Source organism: Pogona vitticeps, chromosome 3 (assembly GCF_051106095.1).
Source record: "Pogona vitticeps strain Pit_001003342236 chromosome 3, PviZW2.1, whole genome shotgun sequence".
Taxonomy (NCBI): Eukaryota; Metazoa; Chordata; class Lepidosauria; order Squamata; family Agamidae; genus Pogona; species Pogona vitticeps.
Genome location: NC_135785.1, coordinates 79,410,954 through 79,424,831, shown reverse-complemented (window position 1 = coordinate 79,424,831; position 13,878 = coordinate 79,410,954). Strand labels below are relative to the sequence as shown.

At 43.5% G+C, this 13,878-nt stretch overlaps 1 protein-coding gene across 4 annotated transcripts in view; it reads right to left on the bottom strand.

Moving 5' to 3' along the window:
• INPP5A (inositol polyphosphate-5-phosphatase A) overlaps window positions 1-13,878 on the bottom strand; it is a 329,370-nt gene that overhangs the window by 119,109 nt on the left and 196,383 nt on the right. For all 4 annotated transcript variants that reach the window (XM_020794993.3, XM_078391263.1, XM_078391265.1 and 1 more), the window contains 2 exons: window positions 10,747-10,799; window positions 8,852-8,971 (listed from right to left, as the gene is read on the bottom strand). In XM_020794993.3, the coding sequence (XP_020650652.2) occupies window positions 8,852-8,971; window positions 10,747-10,799 (173 nt within the window). The remainder of the gene's footprint in view (window positions 1-8,851; window positions 8,972-10,746; window positions 10,800-13,878) is intronic.

The following is a 13,878-nucleotide window of genomic DNA, read 5'->3' as shown; positions in this document are numbered from 1 at the left end:
TTTTTGTAAATAATTAAGACAGAATGCAGTCTACAAGCGGTTACTTCAATCTTGCATAAATAGCCATAATTAACTGGTGTTCACATTGGCCAAGATACATCCAGTAGACAGAACTGTTTCACTTACTCCCACAGCGACTTAAATCAACTGTGAAAAGATGTTTCAGTTTCATTCAGTGAGGGGTTTAGCTCATTAAACTCTTTTCCTTCTCAGTATTGTTCCCGAAGCTTGAACGGCATTGCTGTTAAATGCTCTTTAGCAGTTTAAAGGCTTTAGAGGAAAAGACTTATCAGCCTCTGGTTTTAACAGCACTAAATCTGCATTATTAGGGCATGCAGATAAGGGGATTTAAAAGCCCAGTTTGAAACCTCTCTCTTCTGTGTTTATCTGGCACTGTATCGCCCCTCTAGCTCAGCTGGAAATGTCGATCTATGAAGCTTTAAAGGGAGATTAAAAGGCAAGAAAAGAAGTACTTTCTTTCCTATAGATGCTCTCACTTTTCCCTTTCCTACTGTCTGACAGAGTGATGGCAGACAATGGTCCAAGATGGTTCCCAAAACCTTCTGAATGGGGGCACTGTTGGTGGTAGCATTCATTCAAAGTGAGCTTCAGTGTATTGTCCTCCCCAATCAGCAGATCAGAATAGAGTTTGCTGGTGGCTGCCAAAAGGTTAGCAGGGCTGATGAAAGGAGTTTCCCATTATTCACTGCTCTTACAGAACTCCCCTTTTGTGCCGCACAGCCCATCATTTCGCTACGGAGGTCCGGATCTGCGGCTGGCTGCTTTCTCAAAATGAGTAATCTCTGTGAATTGTAACCCACAGTAGTAAGTGCCACCTCAAATTGAGGGTTTTCTTTTTCCACAAAAGCGAGGGAGCTGGGCCTGATTCTGGCACTGTCACCCTGCAAATGATATACCACCACGACATCACTGACCTACAATTAATGCTATTGGAACTGGACAATTTCCTCACTCTTGCCAAGGCATTTGTCCAGAAGGCCCCCCTCCACCCCTTTCTCAACAAAACAAACAGCAAATCTTAAATAATACACAAGTGTTTTATAGGTCTCTCACATAACATCAAGAGTGGGAAATTGGCAATCATGGAATGATTCTTTCTCTCTTGAAAGACATTAACAAATGCACAGTCATAAAGTCATATGAGCAGATCATTCAAAAACATACAAATATGTTATTCAACAGAGTGGACTGAGGGGAATTCATGGTCCACTACTAGACTAATGGGCAATTTCTAGTAGACCACCTGGTGCTTGCTGGTTGCTAGGATCTTTAAAAAGAATGCTGGCCCAAGTGGACCTTCATAGCATCCAGCATAGGGCTTCTTGTGTTCTTAAGCAATTGACCCGTTTGATCAATTAACGTGGATTAGATACGCTTGAACTATTAAGAGATCCTAAGTGTTCTTGCTTTAAAAAATTTGCAAATACTGGTAAACTACAAGGAGTGATAACTTATAGGGATTCAAGAAGAAAGGGGAAAAGACTATGTAAATCTGAGTGAAAAAATAACTTACTGAATCATTAATTTTAGAGTTGGCTGGCTGGCTCAGAGTACCTGGCTGTGAAGAGGGAGGTCAGGAGTCTTGATGCCCCAATGTATCTCCTGGGAGAACAGGCAGCCTGTATTGCTTTGAGCAAACTACAAAATCCCAGAGTATACCCAGAAAAAGGGAAAGATAAACCAATTTTGGGTCATCTATATCTAGAACATTCTGGCTGAAATCCAGCAGCAAGTCACATCTAGAGAAGGCCATCAGTGGGGATTTAGTGAGTCAACATCTGTAAGTTCTACTGATTCAATGGGCCTACTCTACTTACTATTGGAAAGGGTCACTGTAAATTGCAATCGACAGTACATTATATAATAATTCTATAGCTGACATCATGATTGAGGCATGGGGCAAACTCCTCAGTCAGCAAGGAAAGGAGAAGCTTAGATACATCAGCTAAGATAGTACAATGTTCATATACCAGAAGATCCAAACAAACTAGCCAAGTCTATAGGCCAATACTGAAAATCCAACTTTGTGCTCTAGAACAGGGGTCCCCAAACTTTTTCACCCCGTGGACCGGCCGGGGAAGGTGGGGCACCCCCATGCTCATGCACATGCGCAAATGAGAGAGCGTACACATGTGCAAACAGCTACATGACACTTGTGTGGGTGCACATGCACTCATGCACATGTGCAAGCGGCAGTGTGCTCATGTGCAAACAGTGGCACGCCGCTTGTGCAGCTTGTGCTTGCTCATGCGCATGTGCAAATGGCAGTGTGGCGCTTGCACAGGTGTGCTGGAGCACACGTGCATGTGCAAATCAGCTGTGCAGAGTGAGTGCGTGCAGGGGGTGGGGTGGGAGGTCTGTCTCCACGGCCTGGTCTGGTTCAGGCCACAGACTGGCACCGGGCCACAGACTGGGGATTGGGGACCTCTGCTCTAGAACATGGGTAGGCAACTGTGGTCCTTCAGATGTTCTTTGGCTGCAATTCCCATCAGGTTTAGCAAGCACAGCAAGTGGTGGATCATGGAAACTGCAGTTCAAAAACACCTGGAGCCCACCCATTCTAGAAACTTAGCAACAACATATTTCAATTAAAGCAAGGAAAAATGAGTGTGAAAAAGCAGAGAAGACAAAGTAGGGGGGGGGGGAACTGCGGAAAGTATTTAGGATATTGTGACAAACCCAGACCTACTGGGATATGCCACAGTTTCACTAAGCTGCCACCAACCATTCCCTATAAGAAGTCACACAGACCAGGGATGGATTTTTAACAAACAAAAGAATAAGGTTTATTTAAATAACACACAGGGAAAATAAAATGATCAAGTGAATAAGATACAGTAACGTGGCTTAGTCTCAATCATACATACACCAGTTGGGTTCACACAGAACACCTTTAAATAAAGCACAGACCCTGAACCTATCAGTTCTGGCTAACCATACGGACACCTGAACCTATCAGGTTGGTACTGACTGACACACAGTAGTACCCTGTCTGACACACAGACTCCCACTCCAGCTTCTTCTCTCAGCTCTCCTTCAGCTCTCCTTCTTCCTAAACTTCTCCACACAAGCTCCACATATATATACAGTACAGCCCCTCCTCCTGATGTCCCACCTTCCACTCCCCATAGGATGGAACTTTCCCTCCAAACCCATGACAGACAGGTAACATCAGTGCTGTATGTAACACCTCCCCTCTTTATAAGTTGTTTTGTAGGGGGAAAGCTAACGTGCTTTTCTCCAAAAAAACAACCTGGATCCAAAACATACAAAAACAGTTATACAATACAATACCATACTTACTCTAGGATAAACATACCAATTAAGCATTTAAACATTTACCATTTACAATACATCAAGTTACCTTTATTGATACAAACCGGGCATGTTTAATAAACAACAGGTACATTTAACCTTTTGGACACCAAAATATATACATAGTCCATGTTTCTTTCGCCGTCTTCATTCTTCGGGTCTTCTTGACAAGGCGTCAGCAACACAGTTCACTGACCCTCTGACCACCTTCACTTCAAAGTCATAGTCTTGCAGGTTTAAAGCCCACCTCATAAGTTTACTATTGTGGGTTTTCATTGTCTTTAACCACTGCAGTGGTGAATGGTCAGTGCACAGAATAAAATGTCTTCCCCAGATGTAAGGCTTGGCCGTCTGGATCGCGTAGACTATGGCCAGGCACTCCTTTTCCACGGTTGCCAAATGTCTCTCACCTTTCTGGAGTTTCCTACTCAGGTAGGACACTGGATGCTGGTCACCATTTTCATCCTCCTGGCAAAGAACTGCTCCTACCCCGCTGTTAGACGCATCGGTGTAGATGATGAACTCCCGGTCGAAGTCTGGAGCACGCAGCACTGGATAATTGATGAGGGCCTCCTTCAACCTCTGGAACGCCTCCTCACAATCGCTGGTCCACGGGATGCAGTCATCAGTCTTCTTCCTCATCAGATCGGTCAGCGGAGCCGCAATCTCGCTAAACCTCGGGATGAACTTTCTGTAGTAGCCCACCAACCCAAGAAATGATTTGACTTTTTTCTTGGTGTTGGGTCTGGGCCAATCACGAACTGCTTCTATCTTGGCCTCTAGGGGTTTGATCACTCCTCCCCCTACCATGTGACCCAAGTATTTTATTTCTGGGCTACCCAGCTGCAGTTTGTTCTCTTTGCAGGGCCTAGGCCAAAGCACTTCCTCCCCTGGGTCAAAGTGCCTCTCCCTGCCTTCCTGGTCATCCCAAGCTTTCTTTCTGACCTTTTGAGCTTGCAGGGTCTCTGCTGCTAGCTCTAGGTTTCTCTTTAGGTCATTCCTTAAAGAGTCTATATATGTCACAACGTCTTGTGGGTCATCCTGGGTGATCTGCTCCCAATCTTGCTTGATTAAATCAAGTGGCCCTTTCACCCTTCTCCCAAATAAAAGTTCAAACGGACTGAACCCGGTACTGGCTTGTGGCACTGATCGATAAGCAAACAAAAGGGATTGCAGCTTCTGGTCCCAATTGTTTGGATTCTCTGCCAAGTAAGCCCTAATCATGCGCATCAGAGTCCCATTGAACTTCTCCGTTAACCCATTACTTTCAGGGTGATAGGCAGTGGTTTCCTTGTGTTTAATTCCACAGATTTGCCATAACCGTTTCATGAGCTTCGATGTAAACGATGTGCCCAAATCTGTGATTATTTCTGAGGCAAATCCCATCCTGGACATATACCCCACCAAGGCATCTGCTACTGTGTTAGTTTCAATGTTAGTCAAGGGAATGGCTTCAGGGTACCTCGTGGCATGGTCCACAATGGTGAGAATGAACCTGTTCCCCCTCTTTGTGGCCTTGGGCAAAGGTCCCACAATATCCACCCCTATGCATTTGAACGGAGTGTCAATCACAGGCAAAGGGCACAACTTTGCTTTGGTCCTGTCACGGTTATTCCCCTGCCTCTGACACACATCACATTGTTTACAGAACTCCTTGATCTGCTTCCCTATTTCAGGCCAGTAAAAATTCTGTGTAATTCTCTGTTGTGTTTTGTTCACCCCTAAGTGCGCAGCAAACATGTCAGAGTGCCCCCTTTTTAAGATCATGGGGCGATACTTTTCAGGTACCACCAGCTGACTTCTGATCCCATCTCCCCCTTTTGAGATATTCCTCAGGGTCTCTCTATATAAAATTCCCTTTTTCTCACAAAATCTCACTGGGGTTTCAGGTGTTAGCTGGGCGTCTGTCACCTGTTCAAAACACTTTTGGAGAGTGGCGTCTGCCTTTTGCTCTTGGCCAAATCTGCTGTCCGTGGTCAAGGTTTCCACCACAGCTTCGGAACTCCCCTCTGCTTCCGTCTCGGGCTCATCAGTACCCCCCTGAACTGTCCCCGTGGTGGCTTGTGAGCGTGTAATCACTAGCACCCGTTTCACATGTTCAGCCAGGTCATTTCCCACGAGCACGGCTGCTGGCAGAGTCGATGAAATCGCTAGCCGCCAAACTCCCCTCCAGCCTTGAAAGCTCACAGGTACCTCAGCTACTGGCAGCGAGATCACCTGTCCCTCAATCCCTGCCACCTTCATGCTCTCATTTGGGATTACATACTCCCTAGGAATAATATCTGGATGGCACAGGGTCACCTGGGAACAAGTATCCCTCAGCCCCCTATACTGATGGTCAAGTATTCCTACGTCCACCCCTGCGGTTTCAAACAACTGCGAATCTGTTCTCACTAGCAAGCAGCGCTTGACCTCCACAAGAGGACCATTTTCCCCAGCCTGATCAGCAGATGTAACTGTTCCAGATTGAGTAGCCATGGCAACAGGCTCCCTCAGTGACAAGGAGCTTGGCTCTTTCTGGACACAGAACACAGCTTTTGGCTTGGTTCCACTCAAATCATGAGGCAAATTTCCCTTTAGCTGCTTTAATTTCTCACATTCTGAGATTAGATGGCCCTTTCCTTGACAGAAATAACATTTTCTGCTGTATTTTGAGTCTTTCTCATCTTGTTTTGGTTTTCCCTCCAAAATCTGAGGTCTTGGTTTCGTGTCTGAGGGCTTCCCTTCACCATGGGCCCCTCCCACTTGCTGGTTTTTCCCTGGTCCCTGAGAGTACTTGCTGTAGGTTTCTTTAGGTTTACCTATCGATTTCCCCTCACCTAAGGGCTTTCTTATTTGGGAAATAAAATCTGCGATTTCGGCCGCTTCGGCCACAGATTTCGGTTTCCTTTCCCTCACCTGGAACTTCAGTTCCCCATGCAGGACTGAATAAAACTGTTCCAGCGCTATCAGGTCTTTCAGCTGCTGGTAGGTCTCTGTCCCCTCCTGCGACAGCCATTTCTCTAGCAGCCTCACCAGTTGGGCCCCCACTTGGGTAAAAGTCTGCTCTGGTTTCTTGGTGAGTGACCTGAATCTCTGCCTCAGCTGTTCCGCATTTATCCCATGTCTGGCAAACACCAGCTTTTTAAACTCTGCGAAATCTCTCAGCAATTCCTCTGGCATCTCTGCATAGACTTCTGCCAGGCTGCCACTGATTAAAGATCGCATGATGGTCATCTTCTCAGTTTCCCTTACTGAGAAGTCCACAAACGCTCTTTCCACGAGGGAAAAGAACACCTCAGGGCAATCTCCCTTGTGGTACACAGGGAATTTCTTCAGGTCAGTTTTAGACAATTGGCCCCCCTCAGAATCTCTATTGTTATTATTGTTCTGATTCATCAGTTCCAATCTTCTTAACTCAAACGCCATTTTCTCTCTCTCCAATGCCATTTCAAATTGTCTTTGTTTCTCTCTTTCCCTTTGCTCCATTTCCCTCACCCTCAGTTCATGCTGTTGGGCTATGAGCATTTTCCTGAGTTCTGGATTCTGTTCTCCCGTGCTCTCATCCTGCACTGAGCCAAATTCATCCTCAGAACCTTGGTCCACCTGGGGTTCCCTCACTTCACCCATTTCTGCCATTTGGCTTCGAGTCAAGGGCATAATCCCCCCCCAGAACAGGCTGCTTTCAAAAGTCAAGCCTCAAAATAAAGCGACCACTTTGTTTTTTTTTTTTCTCTTTTGCCTCAGAACCAGCCTTCTATAGATTGCTGCTGTTCTTCAGCACTAACTTGCAACTGTTGCCAGCCAGAGTCCACCCCCCTCTGCTAGGCCTCTCAGCAGACAAGCTAGATCACTGCTATTTCACACAGCTTTGCCTCAGCTTTTTCCCGCCAAAACAGGTTGCCTCAGAGCTCCCTAATCTAGTCCCACCAATCTGAGGTCACACGTTCTTCCACTAGCCTACCTCCCCGTGAGGTAAGCCTAGAAGATTACCTACGCGCTCTCAGATTGTCCCTGACTAGACCCCCCTTGCTCTGGGCACACTTGCCAAGGCTTTGCTGGACCACTGGACAACTGGACCAGTCGTATCCCACACGCTGGACACCAATCAATGTGACAACCCCAGACCTACTGGGATATGCCACAGTTTCACTAAGCTGCCACCAACCATTCCCTATAAGAAGTCACACAGACCAGGGATGGATTTTTAACAAACAAAAGAATAAGGTTTATTTAAATAACACACAGGGAAAATAAAATGATCAAGTGAATAAGATACAGTAACGTGGCTTAGTCTCAATCATACATACACCAGTTGGGTTCACACAGAACACCTTTAAATAAAGCACAGACCCTGAACCTATCAGTTCTGGCTAACCATACGGACACCTGAACCTATCAGGTTGGTACTGACTGACACACAGTAGTACCCTGTCTGACACACAGACTCCCACTCCAGCTTCTTCTCTCAGCTCTCCTTCAGCTCTCCTTCTTCCTAAACTTTTCCACACAAGCTCCACATATATATACAGTACAGCCCCTCCTCCTGATGTCCCGCCTTCCACTCCCCATAGGATGGAACTTTCCCTCCAAACCCATGACAGACAGGTAACATCAGTGCTGTATGTAACAGATATTACAGGATGGTGATGTAAATCTGCAATGATTGGCTTCACAGTCTTTCTAACGCATAGGAATTTCAAGGAGACTATACAGTATTTTGAATCCATCTATTACTCTCTCAACTACAGGAGACCTACTAAATCATTGAGATGTACACAAGTGCTGACTTCCCATTCAGCTACGGATTCAATAGCTGAAATCAAGCAATAACTTGCAACTAGAGTAGGACCACTGAATCAGTAAACTTGTTTAGGTGTTGACTCACCAAATCCCCACTAATTTAGTGGGCCTACTTTAGCTGTGACTTAACTGGATTTCAGCCGATAGATTTACTTCAGTTGGAATAAGCAACTGAATCTAGGCCTTCATAGACTACAGGAACAATGGAGATGTGCTGTTTATGGTTAGTTGTGCTTTCTTTTTTAGCCAACAACTGACTACAGACCAGAGGTTGGGAGTACCCGCTGGGCATCCCGGAAGAGCCAGCTGATGTGACCTTGGATAAGTTGCATAGCTCCAGGATGCCCTCAGAAGGGAATGGTAAACCACTGCTGAGTACTCTCTACCTGGAAAACCCTGAAAAGAGTTGCCATAAATCAGAATAGACTCGACGGCATACAATTTTTTATTTCATCAATGGGACAGCTTATATGTTAAGTGAGTTTCTGGAAATACTGGAAGATATCTTCACACACTTTCCTTATACATAGATCTGGATCTCTAAAATTTCTACCATTTGAAATACAGCTTCCTATCTTTTAGAAAGGAAGATGTTAATTCATTATTTTTACTCGTAGTCCCTGGAGACTGGTCATGCGACATAAAAAAGCTGCAATGATAATACACATTTCATACTAGGAATGCAATGCAAAAGGGAGGGCAATAAACAAAGCTGAGACAGCAGACTACCTACCTGTCAAGTACATAACCAAGGGCTTTATGCCTTATTCCTGAGTAAACCGATGGGCTTGTTTCCCAAGCAACTAAATTGGAAGCATCATGGAAAAGATGAATGTTTACCAAGTCAAAGGCACTGCGACAAAGGGAAGAAAAGACCAACTCAGAATACAAGAAATGACAAATAATGCAGAGGAAAGCATACTGTCTTACTGCACAACTATGTCATCACATATTAGGATACTCTTTAAAAAGCACAGAACACAAGTGGAATTCATGTGTTTCCAGTTATATCATTATACGCTTGTTCTGTACACAAAGCTCCACCAGCATCTCCACTATTATATCCATTTAAAATCCTTCACATTTGATATTACAATGTCACAAATGTTAAACCTTATGCAATGGGAAATGGAACTGGGAAACGCATATAAAAAGTTATCACGTTTATTAAAAGGGAAAAAGAGATTAACTGGGCAAGCCTATACAAGCCTACCTCTGAGCAAAGCACAATGTACTCTAAGATTTAGTTGTTACATTTATATTCTACCTTTCATCCAATGAGTTCAAGGCAATATATGAGGCTGTACCACTACCCATTTATCCTTACAAAAACCATGTGAGGTAGGTCAGCCTAAGAAGCATGGTTAGCTCAAGGTCATCCATTGAGTTTGTGACCTAAGTGGTGATTCGACCTCAAGTGCTAGTCGAATACATTAACGAGTACATGCATGTTGGGCCTCACTAGCTCTCCTAAACTGGCTTACTACTGAGTACACAGGCAGAGTCTTGCTGTACAATTTTCAGAGGTATAATAAAATAGCAGTACGTGAAGGTTTTGAATTATGCCACACACTTCGTAGAAGACAGGCAACAACTGGTGTAGTTTTAGGGATTCTAACCCACACATTTTTTGTTACAGAGAGCCAAATGTGATATACTGCCTGTTTGTTTCTACCTCTCTCAGAAAACAACCCCCACCACTTGAGGGAAGAAAAGCAAAGGTAATATGAAGCTCTTTTCCTCCTTTTCCTTGCAGAGTTTCAATCAATTCTTTGAAAAGGCCAATGGAAATTATGGCGTATTAAATTAACTCTTATCATTCATAGAACAAAGTTTATCCTGAGGGGAAAAAGAACCTGTATTAGTAATACAATGGTACCTCGCATTATGAGCGCTCTGTTTGACGACGAAATCGCATCACGACGAAGATTTTGCGATCGTAAAAGCGATCGCAAAATGATGTTCCCTATGGGGGAATTTTGCGATGATCGGTCCCCTGTTTCGCTAACCAATTATCGCAAAGCGATGATTTCCGGCCAACTGATCGGCGGTTTCAAAATGGCCGCCAGGTGAAAAACATGGCCGCCCGCTGTTTTCTGGCACTGATTCCTCGCTGCAAGGGCAGCGAAAATGGCCGCACTATGGAGAATCTTCGCTGGACAGTGAGTTTTAAGCCCCTAGGAATGCATTAATTGGGTTTTAATGCGTTTATATAGGCTTTTTAAAATCGCATGACGACATTTTCGTTCGACAGTGATTTTTTCGGAACAAATTAACGTCGTCATGCGAGGCACCACTGTAACTGCTTCCCCAAAGTAACAGGGAAAAAAAGAGTAGAAAAATACAGGAAAGCAAAGCAGATATAAAATGTTGTTCATAAATATTTCACCTTTTAAAAGTCTATCCATTTCGTTTGCTACCGCAGAAGCTCTAAAATATTCTGATGAGGCTCCGCACATGTGCAGATTACTCAAAGTGTGATTCACAGAAGCCACGAAGAAGAAAAACTATTCCATAATAATATTTTACAACAACCACAGCCTAAGTAGATAGTTGTTCAGCAAATCAGGGCATCAGAAAGCACCCATGAACATTACAGCATTTTAACAAAACAGCCACATTACCTACCAGTCAGTAATATACCATCTTGTTCGAATGAATCCTTTTCTAGACCATTTGCACTGAAAAATAAAAAAAGTATTTTATTAATACAGAAAAAAGCAGAAAACAGAATATGAACCTGCTGATAAGTTATATAAAACGTTATGAACATCCACTGAGAAAAGCGAAGAAAATAAAATTAAAGACACAATGTCTGACATAGCAGTTTACTCAATGGGTACCATATTGCATCATGGCAACAATTTGTTCTTCAAACATTTTATTTTCTAAGGCAATTTAAATGTAAATTAGACAGAACCACCAAGTGGGTCAAGAATAATGTTGCCACATTCCAATTCTTGAAATCTCAATTAGCCTAATTTTGCTGACTAAAGGATTCTAGGATACATAGTTCAAATATATAACTTTTCCAAGCTCTGCACCACTATTACTACACCTATGACCAGCATTCTTTGGTATCCTCCTGGGACGGCTTTCCAAGTTGGGGATTGGTGGCCTAGCTCTTGTCCTTCTTGGAGGACCATTCCCAGAGAGTTCAGCTTGGACAGTGTGTATCAGCCCTGTGGCTCCTCAATTGCGGGGTGCCGCAGGGCTCGATCATCTCTCCAATGCTGTTTAATATCTATATGATGCCGCTGGGTGGGGTCATCTGGGGGTGTGGGGCTTTGAGTCATCAGTATGCTTACCATGGGGTCCCAAGGTAGCATCTGTGCTCCTATCTTGATGTTGGGGTGCTCACCACTCTGGTCCATGCGCTTGTAATCTTGAGATTAGACTACTGTAATGCGCTCTACGTGGGACTGCCCTTGAGATTGGTGCGGGAATTACAAATGGTCCAGAATATGGTCACCAAATTATTAACTGGGGTGAAAAAATACCATCACATTTCCCCCACTCTGGCAGCTTACTCTGGTTGCCCATTCGTTTCCGCATTGATTTCAAGGTGTTAATTTTTACATATAAAGCCCTAAATGGTTTAGGACCTCGATACCTGACAGAGTGCCTGCTCCCACCTAGATCTACTCATATCACTCAATCTAGCCAGGATGGGCAGTTGAGGGGCTTGACCCTGAGAAAGCCTGGAAGAAGAGAACTAGAAACAGGGCCTTCTCATCGGTGCCCCTCACCTCTGGAACATCTTTCCCCTGGCACCCTCGCTGGGAGTTTTTAAAAACAAGCTGAAGACTTGGTTCTTCAGGCAGGCCTTCCCCCCTTCCATTTCTTAATTCCTTATGTCTTACCATCTTGGTCTTTGCTTATCTCTGTTGTCTGATATTGTTTGTTTTAAATTTTGTTTTATATTCGGACTCTAAGCCACCCATTCACTGAATCTAGATGGGCGGGGTAAAAGCCAGAAAAGAAATAAATAAATAAATAAATAAATACATACATACATACATACATACATACATACAATTTTTTTTACTGCTATTGTTGGTGCTTATTTTATTGTATTTATATCTCATCCTCTAGCCAAAAAAAATAAAAAAGATAGCCAGAATATAGTTAATGTGACAGTTCCTGTCCTGAAACTTGCAAGCTAAAAAGTAAGGCCCTGCACAGAAGCAATAAGGAATGTAGTGAGGGCAGTGGAAAAGTAAATTTCATCCCAGAATGGAAATATACCAGGGTACTCTAATAGTGCCTGTCCTGTCTGAAAACAGAAGAGCCTTTGGTAACTAAAATGTTGCTGTTACGTGTCATCACCTCTGACTTATGGTGACCCTATGAATGAATAATCTCCAAAATGTCCAGTCCTCAGCAGCCCTGCTCAGCTCTTGCAAACTCAACCCTGTGGTTTCCTTTAGGGAGTCAGTCCATCTTGTATTTGGTCTTCCTCTTATCCTGCTGCCTCCAACCTTTCAAACCATATTGTCTTTTCCAGCAAATGTTGCCTTCTCATGATGTGCCCAAAGTAGGACAGCCTCAGTTTCATAATTTTCGCCTCCAGAGATAGTTCAGGCTTGATTTGATCTAGGACATATTTGTATGTCTTTCTGCTAAATGACCAACAGGGAAATACACTATCTGACCATAAGAAAGTAAAGAGAAGGTGAAAACAGTGGCAACTAAAATACTAACATTTTATTTGATACTAGTAGCTTTCTTTCTTTTATTTTATTTTTAATGTACTGTTTTCTTGCCCTTCCCTCCCATGGTTCATTTCTACAGCCCAATGATTTTCTATGTATTGTTTGGAGGCAGCTCTTCACAACAGCCTAGTTTTTTCCCCAGAAGTACCCAGGAATCTGCCCAGGAACAGGGAGGCAATTGGTCCCGCTAACTGATAAATCTATAAAGTGCAAGAAATGTTACACTGCTTATGGCTTCACTCATTGGCTAATCACACTGAAAGGCAGTAGCAGGCTTGATGCTTGAAAACAATTAGGCAGATAAAAAGTTCTGACTCACATCTCTGCAATTATAGGGACTAGAATCTTTTCTTTTTCAACCGAGGCCAAGAAAGGCAACCTAAATTGGACACTGTGTAGTGTAGTGGATGGAATGTTGGACTAGGAGTCAGGAGGCTTGGGTTCAAATCTCTGCTCAACCAAGGAAATTTCCAAAGGTGTGGCAAAGGGAAGCCATTCTTTAAACAACTCTTGTACCTTGAAAACTCTATTATGGTCACCATAAGTTGGAACATGACACATAGACAAGAGTGCTTAAAAGTTCTCCTTCCTCAAGGCGTTATTCCTGGTTTCAAGGTCCACTGGGGAAATAATGAGTTAAAATGGCAGGAGGGGGCATTTAGAATGAGAGATCTATGAGGCAGGAAGGCTTACTGCAGGCATGGACTACTAGTTCCTTCGAATGCCCCTCACAAGCCACTTCCTCCTTTAATTTAGACTTATTTCTAGTCTTAGACTCCATCGAGGAGGAGAAGAAAAGAAATAAGAACAACCCAGGGGAGACTTTTAGAGAGGAGAATGAGTGATTGCAAGAAGAGTTAAGCAAGAAAAAAATCTCCCCTATAAATGCCATCTCTTTATTTTTTCCCCCATCTTGAACTACTTCTTAATCTTGATAATGATGTTATTTTAATTGTTTATTTTGTATGTTGTACACAGCCCAGAGTAGTCGAATGACTAGGTGAGTGGGATATAAACATAATAAATAAATAAATAAATAAATAAA